Source organism: Danio aesculapii, chromosome 12, assembly GCF_903798145.1.
Source record: "Danio aesculapii chromosome 12, fDanAes4.1, whole genome shotgun sequence".
In the NCBI taxonomy this organism is placed as follows: domain Eukaryota; kingdom Metazoa; phylum Chordata; class Actinopteri; order Cypriniformes; family Danionidae; genus Danio; species Danio aesculapii.
Window position 1 is genome coordinate 49,130,883 of NC_079446.1, and position 26,476 is coordinate 49,157,358.

Sequence of the window (26,476 nt, forward strand, 5' to 3'; positions counted from 1 at the left end):
TTTGCTAGTGTTCGATGTGCTCTTGTTGTTGTGCAATCGGCCAATAGGGTTAAAATGCACTGTCAAATCATAGTAAACGCTGTGAACTGCTGTCTGACTGTTTTCTTAAAAAATATTATATTTATTTAAGGTCTGTGATCATGTGACAAAATGTGATCATTATAATGCTAAATAATTAGTTTTGATTATTAGGGGTGTAACGATTCACCGTTAGCCAGTTGGAAATCGATTGAAACGTGATGATTCAAACCGGTAGAAAAGTTGAACAAAACGCGATAAATGTTTTGAACAGAGGGGGCGCTGTTTACTGGCGCAAACTTGCTTTACCTGCACATTACCAGTGAGCAGGAGGTGGTGCGGCGGACTGAAATGACAGCGGTGAAGTGCGCCAGATAAACAAACTGCAAAAACTCGCTTACACTTGCAGAACAATGAATAAGATGCACATAAACTGTCAGCACAGTGAAAAACTACTGTCACAGACCTCTATACGCAAAAGAGATCACAGTGCATCAGTGTCTTCATAGCGAAAGTGTGAGCATGTTTTACAGACTGAAAGAGAAAGCTGTGCTGTTACAGAAGCAGGGATTCAATTTTTCCTTTTTATCCTCGTTTTCAATTTAGTTCATGCATATTTTGATAATTTGCTTTATTATTATTATTATTATTTATTATTATTGAATCTTTAAAAATGTTCAAGATTATTAAGTGTCTCACACTTATACTTATACTAATAAATTATACATTAATTTGTTCGTTCATTCATTTTCTTTTCAGCTTAGTCCCTTTATTAATCCAGGGTCGCCACGACGGAATGAACCACCAACTTATCCAGTATATGTTTTACACGGCAGATGCCCATTAATACAAGTAATATTAATTATTCTCTTTCATAATCATGTTCAACTCCTGTTTCTATCCTACTGTATCATTAGTCAATTTATAATCAGTATTTGATGCCAGTGGCCAGTCCCCTGGAGCAGAGGGGCTATTGACCACCTCTGTACACACTGCTCTCTGGGTTAGGAAAGGCTTTCTGCCTTAACGCAAATTTGTAATCAGCCTATCACATGGCAGCAACTCAATGCATTGAGGCATGTAGACATGGTCAAGACGATAGATTACTACTATAAATAATACAGGTTTAAACAAAAACTTTATTTATGTCCATGCACAACTCAAAAATAAACAAATATGAAGCATCACATGTAGAGCAAGTCCCTGAATGAAAAAGAGGACAATTCATAGAATGTTTTTCTTCTCGCCATCACCACTCATGGATGTTGTTTGAACTTACAAATATGAGAAGATTACCATATAAATGCAAGATGTTTGCACTTTATTAGTGTCACAAATCTTTATCCATAGTCCCGCACATTTAAAAGGGATTTATAATTGTATTTTCAATCGAAAACTGACTTCTAGTGATGGTTATAATTTTTTCAACTGTTTGAAAATTATTATTGAAGGGAGACAGCTGGAGAGCCATGTATATTTGGTCAAAGAGCCAGATGTGGCTCGCGAGCCAAAGGTTTCCTACCACTGCTATAGACCAGGGGTCACCAATCTCAGTCCTGGAGGGCCGGTGTCCCTGCAGGGTTTAGCTCCAACTTGCCTCAACACACCTGCCTGGATGTTTTAAGTATACCTAGTAACACCTTGATTAGCTTGTTCAGGTGTGTTTGATTAGGGTTGGAGCTAAAATCTGCAGGACACCGGCCCTCCAGGAACAAGTTTGGTGACCCCTGCTATAGACTGATAGAAGCATTCTCTCACACTAAAGCACACACTTTCACTTATTCACACAGATGGTGTTAGACTTTTGTAGCTCCACCTTATTTTTATTTATTTTTTTATGTTTGTTTGTTTTCTTAGGGGTTTTCACCTTTATTATGATAGGACAGTGGAGATTTAGATACAGGAAAGTATGGGGAGCAGAGATGGGGGAAGGGTCGGCAAAGGACCTCGAGCTGGGAATCGAGTTGGGTCGCCGTGAACACCTCAGTGCCATGTGTCGACGCACTAACCACAAGGCTATTGGCGCCGACAGCTCCGCCTTATTTAAAAGAGCACAATGTCATTTGAATTTAAAGCGACAGTCACCAAAACGCACAATTTAAATCAAAGCCTAAAAGGGTCAGTTTCAGAAAGTTAGAAAACATTTGTGAGGTATTTTGAGCAGCAACTTCCCATACACGCACTCTAGCGACATCAGAGACTTGTATGTAATATATGTAATTATATTTATATATAATAGGTCCCCTTTAAAGTGAGCTGGAAGCGTTTGATTTTGTGTATATTTTGATAGAATTATTCATAGAGCTGTGTGTGTTGACAGTGAGTGGATTCGGTGTGTAACTGAGACAGTTAAAGCACTGCAGCAGTGACTCATTCTCAAGAACAGTTCTAAACCAAAACATGGAGACACACACACTCATTATTTCTCAGGAACTAATCAAAATAGCTGGCTGTATCAAATCCATATATGCACTTTAAATGCATGGGTTGTTTGGTAAACACACTATTGATCTGCACAATTCTCAGTGTGTATGTTTTACTTCCACACACTGTATACTGTTTTTGCTATTTTTTTTTCGTAGCATGAAAAGGTGATGCAACAGAAAACTTGAGTAATGAATGTTGCATGTCACATGACTTTACAGTGCATGTTAGGGCTGCACAATTAATCAAAAAAAAGATCACGATCTGGATTTCCACCCTAGATACGATCTTAATTCAGCTTTTCTACGATTCAGCTAGTTATAGTTTCAAGATCAGGAGAGAAGGGTAAAGGCGGACACACAAGTTTTCACAGCAACATGGACACCTTCAAATGGTGTTAAAAGTGTCACATACTGTACTTATAAGGTATAATTCACCCAGAAATGACATTTGTGTTCACATGTAATGATGTTTTCGTGGCCGCGAAATCACACGTGAGCTGACCACCAGCTGTTTGTTTACTACAGAGAACGCCTGCGTGCACGCATGACGTCTACTTTAGTGAACACAACCTGCATAGGCTGTGAATAACAGGTAATGAAGTGCACAGAGCGATCGTTTGAGGCCCGTGCGGGAGCTTTGATTTGCATGTGTGTGTTTTTTCTCACAGTGACCGTAAGCCGCACTAGAAAGTGAAAGTGAAACCTGTGCGCACATCATATAAATGATCATATCTCATTTTACAGTTATGATTAGGACAAGCATTTGATAAGTTGTTTTCTTTCATAGCGAACACAAAGTGTTGTGCATGAAAATAAATGTTCACTGTGTCAGTATAACAACCCTAGCCTGTATATAATGTTGAATATAATGCAAGAAGGAATCTGATAATGACAAAATTCAGATTTTACCAGTGAAAACAAATGGGCTAATAATGTTGTCAATAACAGATGACGAGCACATGTCTTAAACATAATAAATCACCTTTATAATTATCAATAGTTATATTCTGATGTCCTCATTTTACTGTGAATTAACAAACAGGACAAGTCTGTTCAAGTCCACCATAATGACTGTACAAAATTGAGCATGTTAAACAACAGTAGACCTACACACAGGCCTAATATTATTAGTGTTGTTTAACCATATGTTTGAGAATTAACAATAATAATAGGCTAATCATGTTAACCTTTATTTTACATTTACAGAATCGTGAGAATCTTGATTTTAAGCAAAAAAAAACAAAAAAAAAAACGTGATTCACATTTTTGGCAGGTTCGTGCAGCTCTACTGCATGTTTAATTCCAGTTAATATGCCAGTTTATATTATGTAAAGGTCATTTCTTATTGATTTAGAAAAAGGTCTTATCAGTTTGATTTGACATAAGTGTGTTTTGTTAGCTAGTGACAGACTTTTTAGTTTTCCTAATTTGTTTAGTTTTCTTTTTTGCCATTTCGAACAATTTGTCAACAGTTATCAAATATTTAGTCTGGGAAAGTGCGACTGCTGCAAAAAAGTTTATTGTGCAAAAGTCATTTGGCAAAAATTTATTGGCAAAACATCCACATGTATTGCATTACATAAATTGGTTTGACAGAAATATTCACAGAGCAAGATGCTGTCTTTAATGATTTTGTAGTATTTAAACTGTTTTAAAGTGAATTAGTTGTTTGTTGTTGATGTTGTTTTTATTATACAGTTTTAGTAGTTTTGTTATTTGGTTTTTCCATTTTAATTTTTAAAATGTGTCTCAAATATATATTTATTCATAAAACATCAAAGTTAAATTGTAAAAAATGTCATTATCAACAAATATTTTCTTTCTGTTACATTTATAATTTACTTTTATTAATGTTGTTATGATTATTGTTATTGTTATTATGATGGGGTATATGCACAGCTTGTGTTTTTCAGCAAACAATAAACTTCCAGTGAAAACTTTGCCAATTTTCACTTTCATACAGTTCCTTTCAGAGCATCGATGTTGTAATATAATTAAAATACAATCAGTTATATAGACTTAAGCATTCATTTAGTTGTTCAAGCTTAAAACAAGATGAAAGACCATGTAAATGCAAGCATCATCAATAGCAGCAGGCTAGCTCAGAAACTCCTTTGAAAATACTGTGGTAAAATAAATGTCCATATTTGTCATTTAATTCAGTGCTTCTTGTTCAGTCTGAGACCCACTTTATATCGTATATCAATCAGGCACTGATCACCGATTTTTAAAGAAATCAGATCTTAAACGCAGAGATTTTGTAATGGCATGACAGTTTACCGGAAGCGCTTGGGCTGGCTTAATAAAGATTAAACGTTTGTTTGCACATGCCGAATTTAGGTGTTATTAGTAAGTGATTGGTGTGTGTGTGTTTTCTCAGGCCGGACGCTGTTGGAGCGCTTCTTCCAGCAGCAGGACTCCAGTGAGCCGGAGGAGGCTGAAAAACTCTGCTCCAAGATTCTGGCTATGGGTCTCCTGTTGCCGTTCAGCGACTGCTTCAGAGAGACCTACAGCAGCAGCGGACACATTGCTCCCAAATTCAACGTGAGTATTCATCACTTCATTCACACACTCCTGAATCTGTGCATCTCTAGAGAGCCACTGTGCTTCTGTCTGCTGCTTTTGAAACCACGCGTTATCTACACAATACAGTTTCATAGGCACAGTATTCATACGGTGGAATTTTAGTTTAATGTGTAAAGTTTGAAGAGTGGTTAGATTTTGGATAAAGTGCTTAAAACTGCTGAAATGATTAAAGAGTTTTGCTTTTATAATTTATCCTACTAAACATTAAGTTTAACGGATCAGAAATCTCATGGTTTAGATCACATTATGGTTTTTTAGTCACGGATTGGGCCATTTTTTGGATTAGCCAAAAAGGGCAGAAGACAAGTGTAGTTTGTGTTACATTTATTACAGAAACAGTACTGCAAGAAACTTTTGCTTTTAACAAACAGAACTTAGTTCCTGTAACTTTATTTAAAAAATGAATAAATAATCAGCTGAATAAAAATAAATTGTACATTTATTATTTATTAAATTCTTTTAATGACCTTTAAATGATTAATTGTGCAGCTTAGACTGAATGCTTTAATGCAGGCTAAACAAGTAGTGACAGAAAACTCCTTTAGTAACCTAAGAAACCCACTACTTCCCGAATAACCCACCACAACGTCTTCTGTCATCATTATATTTTACAGGAAAGCCTAAATGCTTTCATACATGTGATTTGAATGGTGCGAGAGGCGATCTCTCTGAGATTGGTACAAACGTAGTAAAGTAAAATAAAGATCAACCATGATCCGTTACAACTCTAATAAATAGGTAATAATAATCATTTATTTATTGTTTTTGCATAAAATGAAAGTGTGATCTGGCTGTTTTATTATACTTTTATTTGCGCTGTTTAATTAAACAGTGGGAGAAGACAAAATGCATGGTAATTTACCACTTCATAACTGAACAATGCAGGAAATTAAACCAAATATAAATTTAAGATGAAAGATTGACATTTAAGATGCGAGTAAAATACATTTAAGAGGGTAAATGACAGTAATTTAATTCTGGGCTTGGGGAAAAACATAAAAAAATCATTTAATTGCTGTACAATACTATTAACGATCCGATATAATGTGATGAATATGTGTATGTCATTTGCCATACTTATACGGGTGCTGGAAATCCTTAAAAATAGTGTAATTTTAGTGTTTTTTAGATTTGAACAGCGCTTAGATTTTGGATAAAGTGCTTCAACTTGAATGTTTTGAATTGTATTGCTTTCATAATAATTAATAATACTTGATAGGCAATAATACAGTAAAATTTATTATTATTATTATTATTATTATTATTATTATTATTATTTTGCTTGTGTATAAATTGAAAACTCTGGAGTCTGTGCCTGTAGCATGATCAGGTTGTTGTTGTTTTTAGCATGGAAAATGCATGGAGATAACCACTTCATGAGTAAACAATGCATGAAATTAAATCAAATATACATTTTAGATGAAAGATTCACATTTAAGATGTGAGAAAAACATGCATTTTCTTTTGATTTTATACTATATTGCATTTTATATATAGTATGCAGTATATATAGAGTACTATTAGCGGATAAAATCTGATATAATATGATGTATATATGTATTTATGTATGTAGTGCACCAGGAAAGTGCTTAAATTTTGCAAAAGATATAAGAACACTGTAGGTACTCGGTTCAGGTTAAATTAATTACAGCATTGTTGGATGCTTAAAACAAACTCAGTCCAGAAATAAACAGAGTGATGAATGAGCTCAGTTGAGGAGTCATGATGTCCTCTTATTGGCTGAGGTTTGAGTCATGTGATCTGCTGCTTGTTTGTAATTGGCTCTTGTTAGCTGTGTTGCTGTATCATCTAAAAGAGAGTCAGAGCTCCATCTGCCGGTGGTGATCTGCAGTCTGTGATTGACATGCAGAGTGAATGAAGAATTCTCTGTTTTACGGTGCTCAAATCTGCTTGAATTTCTTTATTTTTTTAGCAGTTCCCTGATTGTTTCTAATCTTCTAGAGTACCTAACCCTATATGAACACACTTGTGCCGCGTTAAACTGGCTCATAAAACAAAAAAACCTTCATCTAATACATTTAGTGATGAATGGCAATAATAAATAAATATAACAAGCAGGACTTCTGATATAGAATAGGAACAAACTTGAATGTGTGTATGATAATGCACAATTACCATGTTTATCATCTTAAATTACCCTGTTTATTCTTATCATATCATGTTTCACATCCAGCCACATTTGAATCATATATTTACCTACATGTAAATACAATGTATGTTTTAAACCATGAAATGCTCTAGATTAGGAAATTAAAATGTATTTGAGCAATATGTATTTAATGTAATTGTATATGACAGACGAATGTGCATCATATTGTTAGGTTTATGAAGTTTTACGAGAAAGTTTTGCAAGTTTCTGAGCAATCATTTGTTACAGTATGTATTAATGTTAATGTTTGCTAATGTCAGCATGAAATATTTGTATTAATCTAATTAGGGCTGCACAATGCTTTCAGCATTGATATTGCAGTGTGCAAATCTGCAATAGTCGCAGAACATCAAGCAATTTCCAATGAATTTAAACCATTTGCGCATGAAATTATAAAGATTGCCACTTTAACCAAGATTAAGAAGCTAATTTAAGTAGACTAGAGAGTAGGGCTGCACGATATTAGAAAAATCTGACATTGCGATTATTTAGTTTTGCTAAGATATGTTACGATATGAATATAATTTCAGCAGATGATTTGAATAGCTCTATTTGCGAAGGTTTCAACAAATATGCATGTATTTTTCAATGCAGTGCATCTTCATAAATTAAAATAAATTACAATAATATATAAATACGACAGAGCAAAACAAGTTAAATAAACAGTGCTTTTTGGTTTTCTGTGAAATCTAACAGAAATACAAACATTTAACAATCAGATGTGAAATAATAGGGTGATCATTGTATACAATATTATAAACACAATATATTTTATTTTAGGAACCATCTAATCCTGCGATGTGACTATTATGGACACGCATATTGTGAAATCGATGCTCAAACGAGATATTGTTCAGCCCTACTATAGTGTTAATTTACATTTCATTGTTGAATTTCTGTTCCTCAATACTGTTAAACTCCTGCAAACACCATGAAGCGCTGGTTATTTCATTTTTCTTTTTATTCTGTTGTTTTCATCTGTGCAACAATTAATTATATGTTGTGTGTGTGTGTGTGTGTGTATAGTTTCATAATTAAAACTAGGGCTGCACAATATATTACTAAGTTTTGTAATTAATTTTAAATTTCGATAAATAATTATATATTAACAAAGTTTTTACAATAATAGTAAAATAATCAATAAATAATAATAAAATAATAATTATATTTTTTAATACATTTAAAATTATTATGAAGTTTTATCATTAAAACTATTTATGTGTTTAGTTTTTTGTATATTTATAATTGTGTAATTTTGTACATTTAATGCTGATGCACTACAGTAAATAAAATCATCTCAATGTCAAATTATGAACTCTTCTCTAATAGTGCAAATAATATATATCGCAGAAAAGCTAAATATTGCAATGGCAGTTTTTTCCAATAGAGCGCAGCCCTAATTCTAATACATAAATCTTAAATTCATACTTTATTTTTCTTTAATGTGAAACAACCACTAATGTTAGGAGTCATGTTAAATTAAAAAATTAAATCTGAATCAAAATAAAATCATCTGTAATCTGAATGATCTTGAGAATCAGTCAGCCGGTGACGTCAGTGTGCTGATTATTGATTGATAAACTGCTGTTTACAGTTACACTGGAGCTGTTTATTTTAGGATGTGTGTGTGTGTGCGTGTTTGGTGCAGTGTAGCTCTTCAGTGACGCTGAAATGTGTGTTCAGCATTTTCATGGCTTATTTACAGTGTTGGCGGGGCTGATGTAAATCTGGGCTCTGTGATTGGCTCGTGCAGTGAATGACGAGCCTGTTCTCAGCACTGCATCAGTGCGTCGGTCCTCTCTGTCATAAAGCGGATGAGCAGCTCCAGAATGGAGACGCAGGACACAGACCCAGAGCTGCTGCTGCCTGACATGTGTGTTTCTGCTGCTGACTCATCATCTGAGCATGTGTGTGTGTGTGTGTGTGCAGTGGTCATGATCTGAGCTGGACATTTGAGTGTGTGTGTTTGTGTCTGCAGTGTTTGTGTTCCAGGCCTCTGCGTATTTGTGTGTATGTGGTTTCAGTGGTCATGATCTGAGCCGGTCCTGTGTGTGTGTGTGTGTGTGTCTGCAGTGGTCATGATCTGAGCCGGTCCTCTGTGTGTGTGTGTGTGTGTGTGTGTGTGTGTGTCTGCAGTGGTCATGACCTAAGCTGGACATCTGTGTCTTTGTGTCTGCAGTGTTCATGGTCTGAGCTGATTCTCTCTGTGTGTGCAGTGTTCATGTCCTGAGCTGTTCCTCCACATGTGTGTATTGTGTGTGTGTGCGAGTAGTGTTTATGGTCTGATTTCTGGTCATCTACCTGTGTGTTTTTGTCTGCTGTGTTGATGATCTGAGCTGGATGTCTATTTGTGTGTGTGTGTGTGTGTTTGTGTGTGTATATATACTGCTGAGGTCATAATTTGAGTCTGTGGTCTGTGTGTGTGTGCGCGTGTGCATTTGTCGGCTGTACTCTGAGTGTGTGTTTGTTTGCTGTCTTGATGATCTGAGCTGGATGTCCATGTGTGTGTTTGTTTGCTTTGGTCATAATCTGAGTCGGTTGTGTGTGTGTGTGTGTGTGTGTGTGTGTGTGTGTGCGCATTTGTCTGCTGTAGTCAGGATTGTTTGTGTGTATGTGTCTCTGTAGTAGTGATCTGTTCTAGTTGTGAGTGTGTTTGTTAGATTGCTGTGGTCATAATCTGAGTTGGTCATTGTGTGTGTGTGTGTGTGTGTGTAGTTGTCTGCCATGGTCATAATCTGAGCTGGATGTCTGCGTGTGTGTATTTGTAGTCATGATCTGAGCCAGTCTGTGTGTGTGTGTTAAGGCAGGGACATACCAAGCCGAGTGTTGGTCAGCATTATTCCAGCTAGTGTGTTTGGTGTGATCTACACGTGGTCTCATCCTCACATTGGATCAGTTTGGCCCGAATCAACGTGTAGAATTAGGATCAAATAAGAAAACTCTGATTGGTTAATCAGCAACGAATCAGAGCTCAAAAACTGTAGTGACGAAACCAAGTAAACAATTGAAGCCAAGAAGGAACACAAAGAGGACGGTGGTGTTTTCACTACATTTCTCCAGGATTTGCAATCAATATGGATTATCAGATTATCAAACATTTGCACTAGGCATAGGCCGGTATAAGATTTTGACAGTATGATAACCTTGGAGATGAATGTCACGGTTTTACGGTATCATGTTATTGTGATTACTGCTCTAAAATAAGTTCTTTATAAATGTCTGGGTAAAAATAAAAACATTTTTTCCCCTTTGAACACAATATATTTTAGTTTGGGAGACTTTTAAAATATTTTGGAGCAGTAAACAAATGAATTATTGACTACTTCTGTCTTCATTTGTTTCAAAAACAGATTTTTATTTATTTATTTATTTATTTTAAAAAAGCATCTTTGGATATGTTTTCTGCTGGAGATTCTGTTGTCCTAAAAAAACAACAACAAAAAAAGTAAATAAAAAAATCTAACTTATACCTTACGAACGGTATAGCAGAAATTTTTGACTGTTTTAAAACCTTGACTTTTCCAAACCGCGGTATACCTTGAACACGGTTATCGTCCCATGCCTATTTTGCGCAAGCAGATTCCTCCATGGTGAAGGACAAATACTGTAAAAATGGTACTAACTCTACTGTATTTACACTTTGAATGTGCATCTCATGTTCCGGTAGGCTTTGTGGAATGAGAACACCTATTACTGCCCCCTGCAGTTGTGGAAAGACGTCCTGTCACACGTTCACAGAATACACACTCTTTTCAGCCCACTGCTGTCAATTTGGTGTGTTTACCGCACGCTTAGCTTTTTGGTCCAGACAGGACTTGACACGAGTTGACAACACAGTTGGTTTTTATCTGTGCTAGTTCTTTGCCATCAGTTTGGTGTGTTCCGGTGTGTGTGTGTGTGTGTATTCAGTGGGGGAAATAAGCATTGAACACATTGTCATGTTTTTTCCTGGGAATAATATTTCTAAAGGAGCTGTTGACATGGAATTGAAGCAGATTTTGGTAAAAAACCCAAACAATACAAACAATAAAACAAAACAAACCTGGAAAATGAGTTGTGTGTAATCACAATGCAATGACAGAAGGAGAAAGCGCTGAACTACTGAAATGTATTTAATACTTTATATGAAAGTTTTTTTGGTGCTGCAGCTTAAAGACGCCTCTCATATGGAGAATGAAGGCACATGGATTGCTCAGGTGTGAGTTTCTTACTGACTCCAACAGAGTGTCGAAATCTTGATGGTTCTGTGGGTTTCTTCTATCAAATCTGAGCTTTATTCTTTATTCTCTATTGGATTCGGATCAGGTGATTGGCTAGGCCATTCTACAGCTTGATTTTCTTTCTCTGAAAGAATCCGAGAGTCTCCTTGACTGGGTTTTAGATCATTGTCTTGCTGAAATATCCACCCTGGTTTGATCTTCATCCTCCTGCTAATGTAGATGTTGGACTGAAGCAGCTGATATTCATCTACTCTGAGGAAGGGCAGAGGGTTGCTGAAGAACTCCTAAAAGATTTCAGCTGCTGTCTGGTCTTCCCTGCCGAACTACACCTTCCTTTCTTCATCTGTTTAATACTTTTTCCCTGCATAATTTCATTTTATTACACAGAACTTTATTTGTAAACTAATCAGATTTGTTTTCTTGGCATATATGCTTTTCTCTGGTTGAAATCAACATCAAGTCAACAGTACCTTTAGAAATATGCCTTCTAAGAGAAATGGTGACATGTTCAATACTCATTTCCCCCTCTGAATGTGTGTTTGTGTTTGTCTGCTGTGGTCATAATCTGAGTCGGGTCAGCTGCGAGTGTCTGCTTTAAAAAATAATGGGTCGTCTTAACCCAACATTGGTTAAAATATGGACAAATTCAACTGTTTTCATATTTGACTCCATGTTGGTTTACATAAACCCAGTATTTTTACGAGTGTGTGTGTGCTGTGGTCATGCGCAGTGCTGTGGGCCTGGAGGATGCAGGCTGACTCCGGGGGCTCGTCCTCCGCCGACCGTGGCTCTGATGGGACTGTGGAACTCTGGGAGGTTCTGCAGTTTCTCAGTGGGTGTGGAGAAAACAGACAGACCCTGCTGGAGGAGGTCACTGACCACAGCTGCACGCTAGACCTCGGCCAGGTCTGCAGCTTTACCCTCTTCACTAGCTGCTTGATTTACTGACAGTGACTGCAGCGTCTGACAGCTCCAGTTTGAGTCTCAATTCACTTGTCGATCTGTTTTCTGAACGTGCAGAACTGCTCATACTAGAGTTGGTCATACCATCAACAATAAAAGAGACAAATTGCAATAAACAACGCATGATTATATGCTGTCATGGTTTTGCAATCAAATAATGTGGTTAAAATGGAAGTCAATGGGGCAAAAACAGCCACCAACATCACCAAAGGGGAGTCAATTTGAACTACACAAAGCTTAAGTTGAATTTGATTGATTGATTGATTGATTGATTGATTGGTCCTGCTGTGTGTATCTCTCTGATCTCCATGTGTGTCTCCAGCAAGATCAGCTGTACACATGGGCCGCCGTCAGTCAGCCTCCGCCGTCACTCGAGCGTCTGGAGGGTCATTTACCTGGACACCTGAAGGGCCTTTGGGTCACGACACAACCAGGAGAGGAGGAGCAGCAGCCTCTGCCCAAATACACAGAGGATGGTATGAACATACACACACGCACACGCACACGCACGCACACACACACACACACACACACACACACACACACACACACACACACACATACTTGTTTTTGTGAATTGTGGGGACATTTCATAGGTTTCCTTTTCTTTATACTGTACAAACTCTATTTTCTGTTGACCTAAACCCAACTCTCACAGGAAAGTCTTCAGTTTTACGTTCTAAAAAACATATATTCTGTATGATTTATAAGCCTACTGAAAAATAACATAATTCATAATTCACCTTCTCCTTGTTATGCCCATGTCATTATGCAAATGACACTCAAATACAGAGAATCCACAGAAGCACAGAGACTGTAATACACCTTATGCAGTCCAGCATGGGTTTATTCCTTTAAAAATCTAAACATTATTAAAATATTGCATCTAGGAAGCTACAAAATTTAGACAATTTCTGCAGCATGATGGGAAGATGAATTCATCTCAAGTTTTACAAGAGACGTAGTTCAATCTTAAGCATTCAGTCACGGTTATTGTTATTTTTAGAAATAATTCTTCTGCTCATTGTTATAAATAACAAAACTGCACAGATCAGGGGTTAAAAACTATGAAACTTAAAAGTTACCACCTAAAAGTTAGTGCACATGTAATCTTTAAATCAAAATGGCTGGTCTAATGTGTAATAGTATATTTGTAATAATTTCAAACCTACGTCACACACAAAATCAGAAATGTTTCAACAGAGTCTATTTGAGATAGAATCTCTCATTATAAGTGTATAATATAATATTCTAAATGTTTTACTGTCACTTCTGATGCATTTAATGCATCCTGAAATAAAACTGTGACTGATTTTAATGTTTCTTTTGTTATTGTGTCACGGTTTTCATAGAAATATATAATATTATTAATAATTATAATAATAATCAGCATATTTAAATGATTTCTTACAATATATTCACATAAAAAATAAAAATAAAACTTTTCTGAACAATTAAATGCATTAAATTCAGTTTTATCAATTAAATGCAGCCTTGGTAAAATAATTGTAGTAATTCCCCCCCTAAAAACACTTGCTTAGTGCGTATTCAGTTCCTCTTCTCCGTTCAGCTGCTGTCAGTCAAGGGTTTTCTCTTAGACTGAGGATCTTCAGACAGTCTTGACTCTGTTCAGGGCTTTCAGTGACTAAAGGAGATTATTTTCTTGTGCGTTTGCAGCGGTCGAGGAGCCGGAGGGTGAGTAGCTTAAATCACTACTGCGCCTCATCAGTGTGTCATTTCACATCTTCAGCATATGCTGCCAAATACTTCAAAAATGTTCAAAGATTTATGCTCATTTCAGCCTTTTTCCCCTCATGCACTGCTGTTTGTTTACTCGAATCACACGACATGTTCATCATTCATTGTCTTCATCTACAACAGTGTCTGTCCTCATCAGTGCTCTGGGTAAAATCATTAGTAGCAGACTGCATATTGATAATCAAATGTGTTTCCTCATTCATTTCTGCACATCGTTTTTTTGTTTGCTTCACAGATGCACAACTAATCTGGACACGTTTCATTTATGAGTTTTTAACGTTTGTGATTAAATTAAAAATGAATAAGAAGCATTTGCGTTCCTCTGTAGTGTTGTAGTCTTGTGTAGTTGTTTGAGAAGTGTTCAGAGGGATGCGTTTAGAAAGGTCACACAATCATTGGTATTTAAAGAGCTGTGGATTTGTGCTTTCAGAGCATCAGGCTGTCGTCTCAGGCCTGAAGAAACATCAGGAAGAAGAAATTCGCCATATTCAGGTACATCTGTCATTCATCTTCCTGAAATGCCTGTGTTTCTCCAACATTTAACATCTATGAGAAAATAAATGATCAATATTCATATCTGATTTCACAATGAACACGGTGCATCCTGTTATATATTATTAATACATTGTTATTAATGTTTTTGAAATGGAAAATTTAATTAGTTTGCAGGTATGCATGAAAGGAAAATGCATGCATTTATTCATTCATTACTTGTTATTCTCATATGTAAAGAAAGTCATGCAAACAATATACATTCAGTCCAAAATAATTGATGATTTAAATGAACCATAAACAATCAGAGATGTACAGAGGCATTATTTCTCTGTGTTTATTTCTCACAACAGCACTTTGATGTAATATATTGATACGCCATAGTGTTTATGTTTGAAGATGCCTCAGTCTTCCATAGTGTGGTGTGGTACATGTCCAGATATCATGGTACATATAGTAGTAGAAGGACCTCATCCTCATGTTAGTAAAAACAGGATGTTAGTGTATCTTTGAGGATGTCTGTCTGACACTGTCTGTCTGGAGTTTATTGATCTCATGATTCATTTATGAGCAGATTAATTCAGATCCTCCTATTTTATTGCTCATACTGAGTGTTTCTTTCCTAGTGTCATGTTATATTCCCCAGAGTTTGATTTCAGCACGCGTGTGTGTATGTGTGTTGACCAGCAGATGGTGCTGTTGCTCCATCATACAGTGCAAACTCTTTAAACAGCAGCTCTTAGCATTATTAAAATAAGGTTTTCTTTATTTTATTAATAGCTTTTAACTGAATTGAACTAGTGACTAGTGATCATGCTTATGTTGTATTGATTTGCTGTGACTTGTGTTGGGTTAGTGAACTACTGCAGTACCACTATAGCCAGTTGACAACAAGATACTCGAGTTATAGTCATAAGTTGTATAGTCATCAGGGCCGGGATTTAAGAATTCATTTAATTTTAATGTTGTAGCCCTGATTTTTTTGTTTCTTTGTTTTTATGAGAGTGAGTTATTACAACACGACCAGTGTTAAGTTAAACATGGGAACTTATCATACCATGCACATGATTTGCTTATGATAAAATTATTAAAATGTCTTACTGTATTAATACATAGTGGCAACAAGTTAATTAATGACTTGTATATCAATATATTTCGCAGTATGTCATGTGCAGGATTGTGCAGTTTAAAGTTAAGTCTAAAACTAAAGTCATGCGAAAGCATTCTTATTATTAAAATACAATATCCAAATAAGATCTACGTCAGGTCCAATGGGGTCTGCTGAATCCTCTTTAGGTTACTCATCCACACTTCTGCAATGCCTTTATTTATCAGTGTGACAGCATGAACACAAGTGACTGAGCAGTTCAGATGTCAGGGTTCCCATGCTTCTAGTAAGTACTTAAAACGAATTGAATTGTTGGTGCCAATAGCCTAGAGGTTAAGTGTGCCGACATATAGCACCCTGGTGCTAACGGTGACATGAGTTTGATTCCCAGTTTGAGGTCCTTTGCCGACCCTTCCCCTCTCTCTGCTCCCAATACCTTCCTGTCTGTAACCTCCACTATCCTGTCCAAATTAAAAGGTGAACACCTCTAAAAAATAATTATAAAAAAAACAACTATTTTAATTTTAGATGTATGGATTCAAGGACTAGAAAATACTTAAAAACATCAAAGGTCCTTGAAGGTGCATGAAATAAATTTGAAAGTTTTATTTCAACAATTGTACTCGATTGTCAAAAGCAGAACAAAGAAAGTGAGCAGTTCTTGTACAATAAAAAAATCTTGTACAATAACACTGACAACGCACATTTCAACCTTTTAGAAAAGGTCAATTAAAAAAAAAAGGCTTTTTAATGTAAATATTAAGTGTAAGTGAAGTGTTTAGTGTAGTAAGGACTTTCATGGTGCTACATATGCTGGTGTATGAATTATAAAGTTACTTGGTTTAAAATGAATGGTGCTTTGAATCTTCTGTTGATGGAACCCTGACATGTACACACCTGAAACTTGTCTATAGCACTTGTTCACTGCTGCTCTTATAGTTGTGTAAATTGCTTCCTTGTTCTCATTTTTAAGTCGCTTTGGATAAAAGCGTCTGCTAAATGTAAATGTACATGTTTCTGCAGTGTGGATCTGCTTCTCATCAGCCCGTCTCTGTCTGTGTGTGCAGGAGGACTCAGTGCTGAAGACGGTGCGTCTGAAGCAGGAGCACATCTGCGTGATCGAGCAGTTGGAGCAGACCATCGAGGACCTGCGCAGTAAGATCGCGGAGCTGGAGAAACAGCAGCCGCTGGCGGAGCGAGAGGTGGAGACACAAGACCAGGAGTGCGGAGGAGAGGAAGGCCTGCTCCCAGACGTCTGCCATGTGGACCTGCAGACTGAAAACACCTCGCTGCTGCCGCTGGAGGCCAAATCAGTGCAGACGTCTCCTGTGGACGAGAGCTTCAGGTTTAAAGTGCCTCCTGTGGAGGTGCAGAGTGACTCCTTACTGACCTCCCAAACTGAATCTCAGGCTGCGTCACAAGCATTTGTGTGCATTTGCCAGCAACAGACAAGTACTTTGGCACCTCCACCACCTCCACCTTTACCTGGAGTGTGTGTGCCGCCTCCTCCACCTTTACCCGGAGTGTGTGTACCAACACCTCCCCCTTTACCTGGACTGTGTTTGCCACCTCCTCCACCTCCTCTTCCAGGAGTGTGTGCTATTCCCCCACCTCCTCCTCTTCCAGGAGCTTCACAGCCTCCTCCTCCACCTCCTCTACCAGGTTTATCAGTTCCTCCACCTCCTCCACCACCTCCTCCACTACCAGGGATGGGTGCACCTCCTCCCCCACCTCCTCTTCCAGGACTGTCTGCACCTCCACCACCTCCTCCTCTTCCAGGAATGGGTGCGCCACCACCTCCTCCTCCTCTTGCCCATACAGGACCAGCACCACCACCTCCCCCTCCTCCTCCAATTCCTCCATCTATGGCTCCTGGAGCCTGTGCTCCTCCTCTGCCCTTCAGTTTTGGCTCTCTGCCACCTCCACTCCCGCTGGGTCTGTTTGCTTTGGGAGCAGCGCAGGAGAAACCTCCTCGTAAATGCATCGTGGAGCCGCCGAGACCCATGAAACCGCTGTACTGGACACGAATACAGCTGCACACCAAAAAGTAATGCACCGCTTCTGTTTTGCGCTTACACTGTTTACACCTTTACTGATGCCCAGGAATGAATCGGTTCCCCTAATGCAAACTAATAGGCTGAAGCATAAATGCTGTAGTTACTGTTCAATCCTAAATGTTGGGTTTTGGTTGGTTTTATTCATTTAAAGAGTTAATACACCAATCATTTTCAGCACTAACATAGTACAACACATTACATAACACATTGTACCTTTGTTACACAGACAAAAACAGCACCAAAAGCTTGTGGAGATGAGAATGCATACTAATATACAGTGTAGAAGGTGCTCAGTTTCATTCACACAGCTACCAAACACCATCATGTTAACACATATGACACTAAAATAATGAAATAAACATTATTAATCAAAATTAAATGTCACACAAAACTCTAATACACATAACTGATAATAAGCAGCAGCAGTAATGTCAGCAACAAAACATAAAAAATCAAGTGTCGCTCAGGCAATCCTTCAATAACCACCTATAAACACCACCCGCTTAAAGCATGACTAACACAGACAGACAGACAGACAGTCAAGATATTGTGTATATTCATTATGAAAAAGCGAAAGGTTTTACTCATTATACGCAGAGACAGAAGAATAACATCTCAGTCAATAAATAGTTAGACAAAGTAACTGGTGTTAGTATTTTAAAAAAGTAACTCTATTTTCTTACAAAATTAAAAAGCATTGAGTTTCTTTACTAGTTACTTGGAAAAAGTAATCTGATTACAAAACCAACATTACTTGTGATTCATTACTAGACCCACATGGAATCTGTATGCAGATTTCTGCAGATTTTTCAGTAGATTAGATTAGATTCAACTTTATTATCATTACACATGTACAAGTACAAGGCAACGAAATGCAGTTTAGGTCTAACCAGCAGTGCAATAGCAGCAAGTGCAGGATACAGGTATAAGTTATAAAGTGCAGTTATAGAAAAACTATGGTGATATTTACAGATGGATGTACTATCAACATTATATACAGGTTGTATTAGCTATGAACAGATTTACAATAAATGAATATATGTACAGGATGCTGTTAATAATCAGGAGTGTGCAGATAGATAAACATAATTACAAATGTCCATGTGCTGTGGGTATGTCCAGTTCAGATAAGTGAATCAGTGCAATGAATATGTGCAGACTTTAAATGTGCAAATGTTAAATAGTGCAGTGATTGTGAGGAGTATAAGTTAGAGGAGTGTGGGGGTGTATTGGGGGGGGGCAAAAGAGTCAGTGAGCGGCAGAGTTCAAAAGGGAGACAGCTCTGGGGAAAAAGCTGTTTCTAGAGATGTGAACCTATACTGGTCTAAAGGTTCGGTTCGGTTACGATTATCATGCCATCGCTTCGGTTCAATTAGATATTTCGGTGCATCACGGTGTATTGACGATGCTTTCTATGCATTGACGATGCTTTCCATACACAGTGTTGTATTTTGGGGAGTCTGTATAAACACACACGGACACACCACCACACTGTCTCTCATTCACGCACATACACATAGAGAGCACCAAACAAACACATGCGCATGCACACACATGCGCATGCACACACACACGCCATGCACGCTTGCTTGCTCGCTTGCTCAGGAGCGATCCTGTGAGACCACCCACTCCTGTTAAAATTACACCAGAGTTACTGACCGATCCCGCGCTTTATTGCCGCATTAAATCTGGTCGGGTCCCGTGACAATGCACAGGTATAGCCGCGGGAATGCATACAGCCAGGAGGAAAAGAGAGGGGAGGAAAACTCATGCCAGCAGGTGTAATGGGCCACAGTGAGAGAGAGAGAGAGAGAGAGATGGAGTACTTTCATTCCCTCAATCGCAGAGAAATAGGGACTTCTGCTGTAAGTGCCAGTGAAAGACTTTCCAGAAAACACACACAGTGAAATTTTTAAGTAGTTGGCGCCTGTAGTGTTGTAAATACCCGCGCTCGCCTCCCTCGCGACAGAGCGCATATGAGATAAATGACATCAGTAAATAATAACCAGTTATGATTATTACTGAACCGATACCGAATTGTCCACGTCTGCATCACGGTGCACCGAAGAAACAATTCATTTTGACTCCCCTATTTTTTAACCCATCGAGTTGATTTAAGTAAATCTGTATTTATTCAGTTCTTTTATTACTTTTAGTATTAGTAAATATTATGCAGATGTTTATGATTTATTTACAATACTGTTTATAAAGTAATATTTTCTGTCTTTTAGTAGAGATGGTATGAGACTTTCTTCGTTTACCAAACATAATTGAGTCTAATGGGATTTTCAGTATATACCTAAAGTTAAAGTTATTGGTTTTTTATTTCGTGTAGTTACTATACTCTCAAAATCATTGCACATTCCACATCGTTCGGTTACGATTATCATGTCATCGATTCAGTTCAATTCAATAACTCGGTGCATTGACGATGCTTTCCACACACAATTTTGTTTCACTTCACAGTACAAAAAAAATTAGAAATACATTTATATTTATGTATTATTTGTAATACAATTTTGTCATTTAATACAGTCAGAACTGTACCCTTAAACTCAAGTACATGCACAGAACAACGTGAGCATGTATAGCATATAGTTCTTACACCCCTATGATAAGTCATGCGCTCAACAGAAAGGGCTGTGATTGGCTCTAATGCTCTGGCGCTGTTCACAGATGAGTGACACTGATAAACGGCAGCGGTGATCACAGCTGATCCATGATAGACGCAGAGGAGAAAACTCGATCTGCAGACACGCGCTTGTGTCTGGATCCACAAGTATCGCATAACAGCTGAGAGGAGAGGGAACGTCACGCCCGCAGGTCAAAGGGCCACAGTGAGAGAGAGAGAGAGAAATGTTTACTTTCATTTCTCAATGGCAGTGAAATAGGGGCTTCTGCTGTAACGTCAGTGTCAGTGAAAGACTGTCCAGCAAACACTCACTCAGTGAATTGTCCAGAGTTTCTGTGTTTTTAATTAGTTGCAGTGTGTTAATTAATTGTGGTCGCCTCCCTCGCCATAGTAAGCTACCGCTACATAGTGCATATGACATAAGTGACGTCAGTTTGTAATACCGGTTATGATCTATTACCGAACTGATACCAAATTGTCCATGTCTGTATCACGGTGCACCGCAGAAACAATTAATTTTGACACCCCTAGTAGATTCTGTCTGGCCCTAAACACTAGAAGTGAAGATGTTAGATGTGTTTGTGTGTTTTCCTCCATCAAGAGCTGAATCTGTCCCTTTATTTTCCTCCTCAGAGACTCAAACGCTGTGGTATGGGACACCATAGAAGAGCCATCTGTGGATTTCGATGAGTTTGTGGATCTCTTCTCGAAGACTGCAGTGAAGGAGAAGAAGAAACCCCTGTCAGACACCATCAGCAGGTCAAAGACCAAGCAGGTGAGTCCAGACCAGAGCGGCGTCTGCTGTTATGACTGCGGCTCAGTGCTGTTTACGAGTGTCTGGATACACTGAAACTGTTTCCATCATTCAGCTCTGACGCTTGTGTACAGATCGTCTGAGTAAATGTCTGAGCTTTTCACACCGATGTCCTAATCCTGCTCACAGCAAATAGACTGGTGGGAAATATGACTCAATGTTCTGTACAAACTAAAACTGGAAACTTCAGATTGCAAATATCACAGTGTTCTCTGAACGCTCACGTTTTCATCAGGTATGTGTCAAACATAGTAAAAGCTGTCTGAAACAAAAACAGCTGATGGAGTATACACTAACCTGCGCATTATTCAGACACTAGATGGTGCCAAACAGTCAAAAACACAAAGCTGACAGAATAAAAACAGCTGATGGAGTATACACTAACCTGCGCATTATTCAGACACTAGATGGAGACAAAGAGTCAAAAACACAAAGCTGACAGAAACGAAAACAGCTGATGGAGTATACACTAACCTGCGCATTATTCAGACACTAGATGGTGCCAAACAGTCAAAAACGCAAAGCTGACAGAAACTAAAACAGCTGATGGAGTATACACTAACCTGCACATTATTCAGACACTAGATGGTGCCAAACAGTCAAAAACACAAAGCTGACAGAAACTAAAACAGCTGATGGAGTATACACTAACCTGCACAATATTCCGACACAAGATGGCGCCAAACACTCAAAAACACAAAGCTGACAGAAACTAAAACAGCTGATGGAATATACACTAATCTGCACAATATTCAGACACAAGATGGCGCCAAACAGTCAAAACACAAAGCTGACAGAAACGAAAACAGCTGATGGAGTATACACTAACCTGCACAATATTCAGACACAAGATGGCGCCAAACAGTCAAAAACACAAAGCTGACAGAAACAAAAACAGCTGATGGAGTATACACTAACCTGCACAATATTCAGACACTAGATGGCGCCAAACAGTCAAAAACACAAAGCTGACAGAAACTAAAGCAGCTGATGGAGTATACACTAACCTGCGCATTATTCAGACACTAGATGGTGCCAAACAGTCAAAAACACAAAGCTGACAGAAACTAAAACAGCTGATGGAGTATACACTAACCTGCTCATTATTCAGACACTAGATGGTGCCAAACAGTCAAAAACACAAAGCTGACAGTAATGAAAACAGCTGATGGAGTATACACTAACCTGCACATTATTCAGACACTAGATGGTGCCAAACAGTCAAAAACACAAAGCTGACAGAAACTAAAGCAGCTGATGGAGTATACACTAACCTGCGCATTATTCAGACACTAGATGGTGCCAAACAGTCAAAAACACAAAGCTGACAGAAACTAAAACAGCTGATGGAGTATACACTAACCTGCTCATTATTCAGACACTAGATGGTGCCAAACAGTCAAAAACACAAAGCTGACAGAAATGAAAACAGCTGATGGAGTATACACTAACCTGCACATTATTCAGACACTGGATGGTGCCAAACAGTCAAAAACACAAAGCTGACTGAAGCTAAAACGGCTCAAATATGTATTATTTATTTACAAGATGCTGCCAAGCAGTCAAAAAAGTAGTTGGAGTTAATGTCCAAGCTTTTCACACTGATGTCCTGATCTTAAGCAGATCTGATGTGAAATATGACCCAATGTCCAATGTAGGAACTAAAACTGGAAACGCTCCAGATGGCAAATATCACAGTGTGCTCTGAATGCTCAAGTTTTTATCAGATGCATGTCAAACATAGCAGATTTTCACTTTCATATTCACAGTCTGTTTCTATTAACTGATCACATTTGGGGGAAACTAAGCTAGCTTTAATCCACCTAAATGGGATTTGAATAAGGTAAATGTCTTAATACATTTAAGGGATATTTCACCCAAAAATGAAACGTTTGTCATTGTTTACTCACCCTTGTTTCTCTGTTAAAGACAAAAGATCTTTTGAAAAAATGTTGAAAACTTGTAACCATTGATTTCTACAGCGTTTGTAGTTCCTACTATGGAAATCAATGGTTACAAGTATTCAGCTTTCTTCAAAATATCTTCGTTTTATGTACAACAAAAAGTTTTATGTACATTTTTGGGTGAACTGTCCCTTTAAATAGGCTTTCATTGCAACTATACAATAATAGTAACTTCCAACAGGAAAGTGATTGTTGAGTTTAAAAATTCATTATGGCCACGCTTTGGGAAACTAAGCACTTTAATTCTCCTAAATGGGTTTGGATTAAAGTAAAGGTCTTAATGTATTAAAGTTTTCAATGCAGATATACTGTACAACACTGAAAACATTTAGGGTGGCGTACAATTTTTTCATGTTTCAATACAAATCAAGTAAACATGTCCCCAAAACCCCCTCAAGAATTGTTGATTTAACTTATTTTAAATAAGTAGTTTGAACATGCAGCAAAAATAGTTTGAGTGAATGATAGTAACTTCTAACGGTAAAGTGATTGAGTTTAACATTAACCATTCAAATGTATTTTTAATTAGAAGTGTCTATACAGGAGACAATATCATGATTGTTCACATCAAATCATTCCAGATCAATAACTTTATATAGTTGATCAGTTATGAATATTAATTTCAGCTATGCACTTCAAAATCCATAATACATTTCTCAGAAACTGTTAGTAAATTTCACAAAGAAGCAAATAAATAGAGACAAATGGATTTAACAAGATTAATGAAGCAGTAATTCTAAGACATACATTATAGCAGCTTTACATTATTATTTAAAAGTTTGCTTTTATATTTATATATATATATATATATATATATATATATATATATATATATATATATATATATATATATTAGTTCAGAGATGCCCAAACTTAGGCCTGCGGGCCAAAGTTGGCCCATGATTACCTTTGGTTTGGCCTGCCATCCCATCTGAGAAGAGGGAAAAGGGGTTGCCTTTAGTAGAGATTGTCTTTCAAATTTAACATAACCTTTTATTTGTTTGTTTTATTGTTGAGCTACAAAACAGCGTGCTTGAGTTAAATGTTTCAATTAAATGTTGTGAATGGATCAGATTAATTTAAATGTGTGTTGAACTCCATTGTGTTATGAATGAAATTGTTTGTTTTCATTGTAATAAGTTAATTATAAAATGTACAACATTATAATGCAGTACTTAACCTAATATTTAGATAAAAATAATGCTTTCTATTTATTTTTAAGCGAGGAAACTATCCATGGCTACTTTGTAATACAATTTGCTGTATTTACTTTGGGCCCACAACCCTCAGTTATGTTTGGTTTTGGGCTTTTCATAATAAAAAGTTTGGACATCGCTGATGCAGTCTCGCCATGCAGTCACATTTAAAATATGAAATCCCTCATCAAATATTTTCTTAAACTGAAACATTTTATTTTAATTATATAAATACATTAATTAAAAGTCTTATATTATTATGATATATTAAATATTACGATTCATAAATTAGCATATTTATTTGTCTTTTTAGAGATCTCGGTCATGTTGATCTTGAACTGTGGGTGTTTTTATTTTTCTCCCCTGTGTCTCAAGTCCCACGTTCAAAGCCCTCGCCTGTGAACAGACCTGAGGTTAACCACACTAATGCTCAATATTTGCATATTTACAACTCCTCCATTAACATAACATGTCTTCTGTCTGTGCGCCGTGAGTTTGCTGATTCCTGTCATGTCTGTCAGTCAGCGAACGCTTCCAGGCCCAACAGATGTGGCAGCGTTCAGTCTTGTGGTGTTCAGCTTTAGAGGGGATTCTGGGACAGAATGCAGAGTTGTGAGGTGTTTGGCGTCTGTGGCTGCTTTGTTCTGAGGGAAGTTTTTCGTCTGCACGCTGATGGAGACGTGTTTTATGTCTCGATTACTAAACCAGCCACATAAACTCGCTCCTGCTGTTGATTTGGAAAGGGAAATGCTCTTAAATGTGCCGTGAAATTAAAATAATTAAGATGTTGGTTTAAAGGAAATCTATTAGCTAGTGGGCTCCAAAATTTGCATTTAGAAAATATAAAACTGGGATAAACATCTAAAGCTTGCAGTTTGTCACTTCCGCCTCAATGGATTAATGATTTTTTTTTTTTTATTATTTCAGTTTCTCATCAAATCTTTTAACCAATCAAATGCTCTCTAGTGTTTGACATGCCCCGCCCCCTTCTCATTGGCTTTCATTTGATGGGCTTGAGTTTATCCACGCCGACTGACAGAGCTGTGGTAAACGCTATTGGCTGTTTTTGTCCCGCCCTTTCTTTATTTTACAGTTGAGGTTACATCAAACATTAAATATTTAAAAAAAATCACGTTTCAAAGCACTTCAAGGGACCTTTAAGAGCATATTTGTGAATGCTGACGTTTTTAACACCCTCAAAGGATTGTTTATAGACTGTTACCTGTAGTTGGGATGTAGTTGCCTGTAGTTGATGATTCAATGAACACACGATTCAAGTCGGTTCTCGATTTAAAGTTAACAATTCGACAAATGCATTTAACAAAATGAGATTGAAGACATTATACAGTAGAATATTGGGGTGGCTCAGTGGTTAGCATTGTGGCCTCACAGCAAGAAGATCACTGGTTCTTGTCATTACTGTGTGGAGTTAGCATGTTCTCCCCGTGTTGGCGTGGGTTTCCTCTGGGTGCTCCGGTTTCCCCCACAGTCCAAACACATACACTATAGGGGAACTGATTAACTAAATTACCCGTTGTGTATGGGTGTTTCCCAGTACTGAGTTGTGGCTGGAAGGACATCCGCTGCATAAAACATATGCTGGAATAGCTGGTGGTTCATTCCGCTGTGGCGACCGCTGATAAATAAAGGGACTAAGCCGAAGGAAAATGAATGAATGAATATTGTTGGGTGGTATGACCAGAATTTTATTTTACAGTTTGAGAAAGTTTGTTTCATGGTAACGGTATCTTTCACGATAGTTTTTTTCTAAAGGTAGTTATTCCAGGAAATGTAGAAAAGGGCTTTAAATAATAAATAAGCTTGAATATATAAGAAAAAGAATTGATCTTATTTGATTATTTATTATTTTATTTTTAACCTTATAAATTAGTGTTGAACAATATATAGTTTGAGCATGGATATCGCATGTGTATCTGCAATAGTCACGTCGCAGGATTAGATAAAGATATTAAGTTTAATTTTAATTATTTATACGATAATGACCATGCTGTTTTACATTAGATTGTTCAATTTCTGTACTTTTACTGTTAGATTCTCCAGAAAACCGATAA

At 37.4% G+C, this 26,476-nt stretch overlaps 1 protein-coding gene across 1 annotated transcript in view; it reads left to right on the forward strand.

The window, feature by feature from the left end:
• fmn2b (formin 2b) overlaps positions 1–26,476 on the forward strand; it is a 96,405-nt gene that overhangs the window by 17,346 nt on the left and 52,583 nt on the right. The window contains exons 3-8 of the mRNA XM_056469041.1: positions 4,825–4,988; positions 12,706–12,859; positions 14,061–14,078; positions 14,572–14,633; positions 16,809–17,788; positions 21,064–21,205. Coding sequence (XP_056325016.1) covers positions 4,825–4,988; positions 12,706–12,859; positions 14,061–14,078; positions 14,572–14,633; positions 16,809–17,788; positions 21,064–21,205 — 1,520 coding nt within the window. The remainder of the gene's footprint in view (positions 1–4,824; positions 4,989–12,705; positions 12,860–14,060; positions 14,079–14,571; positions 14,634–16,808; positions 17,789–21,063; positions 21,206–26,476) is intronic.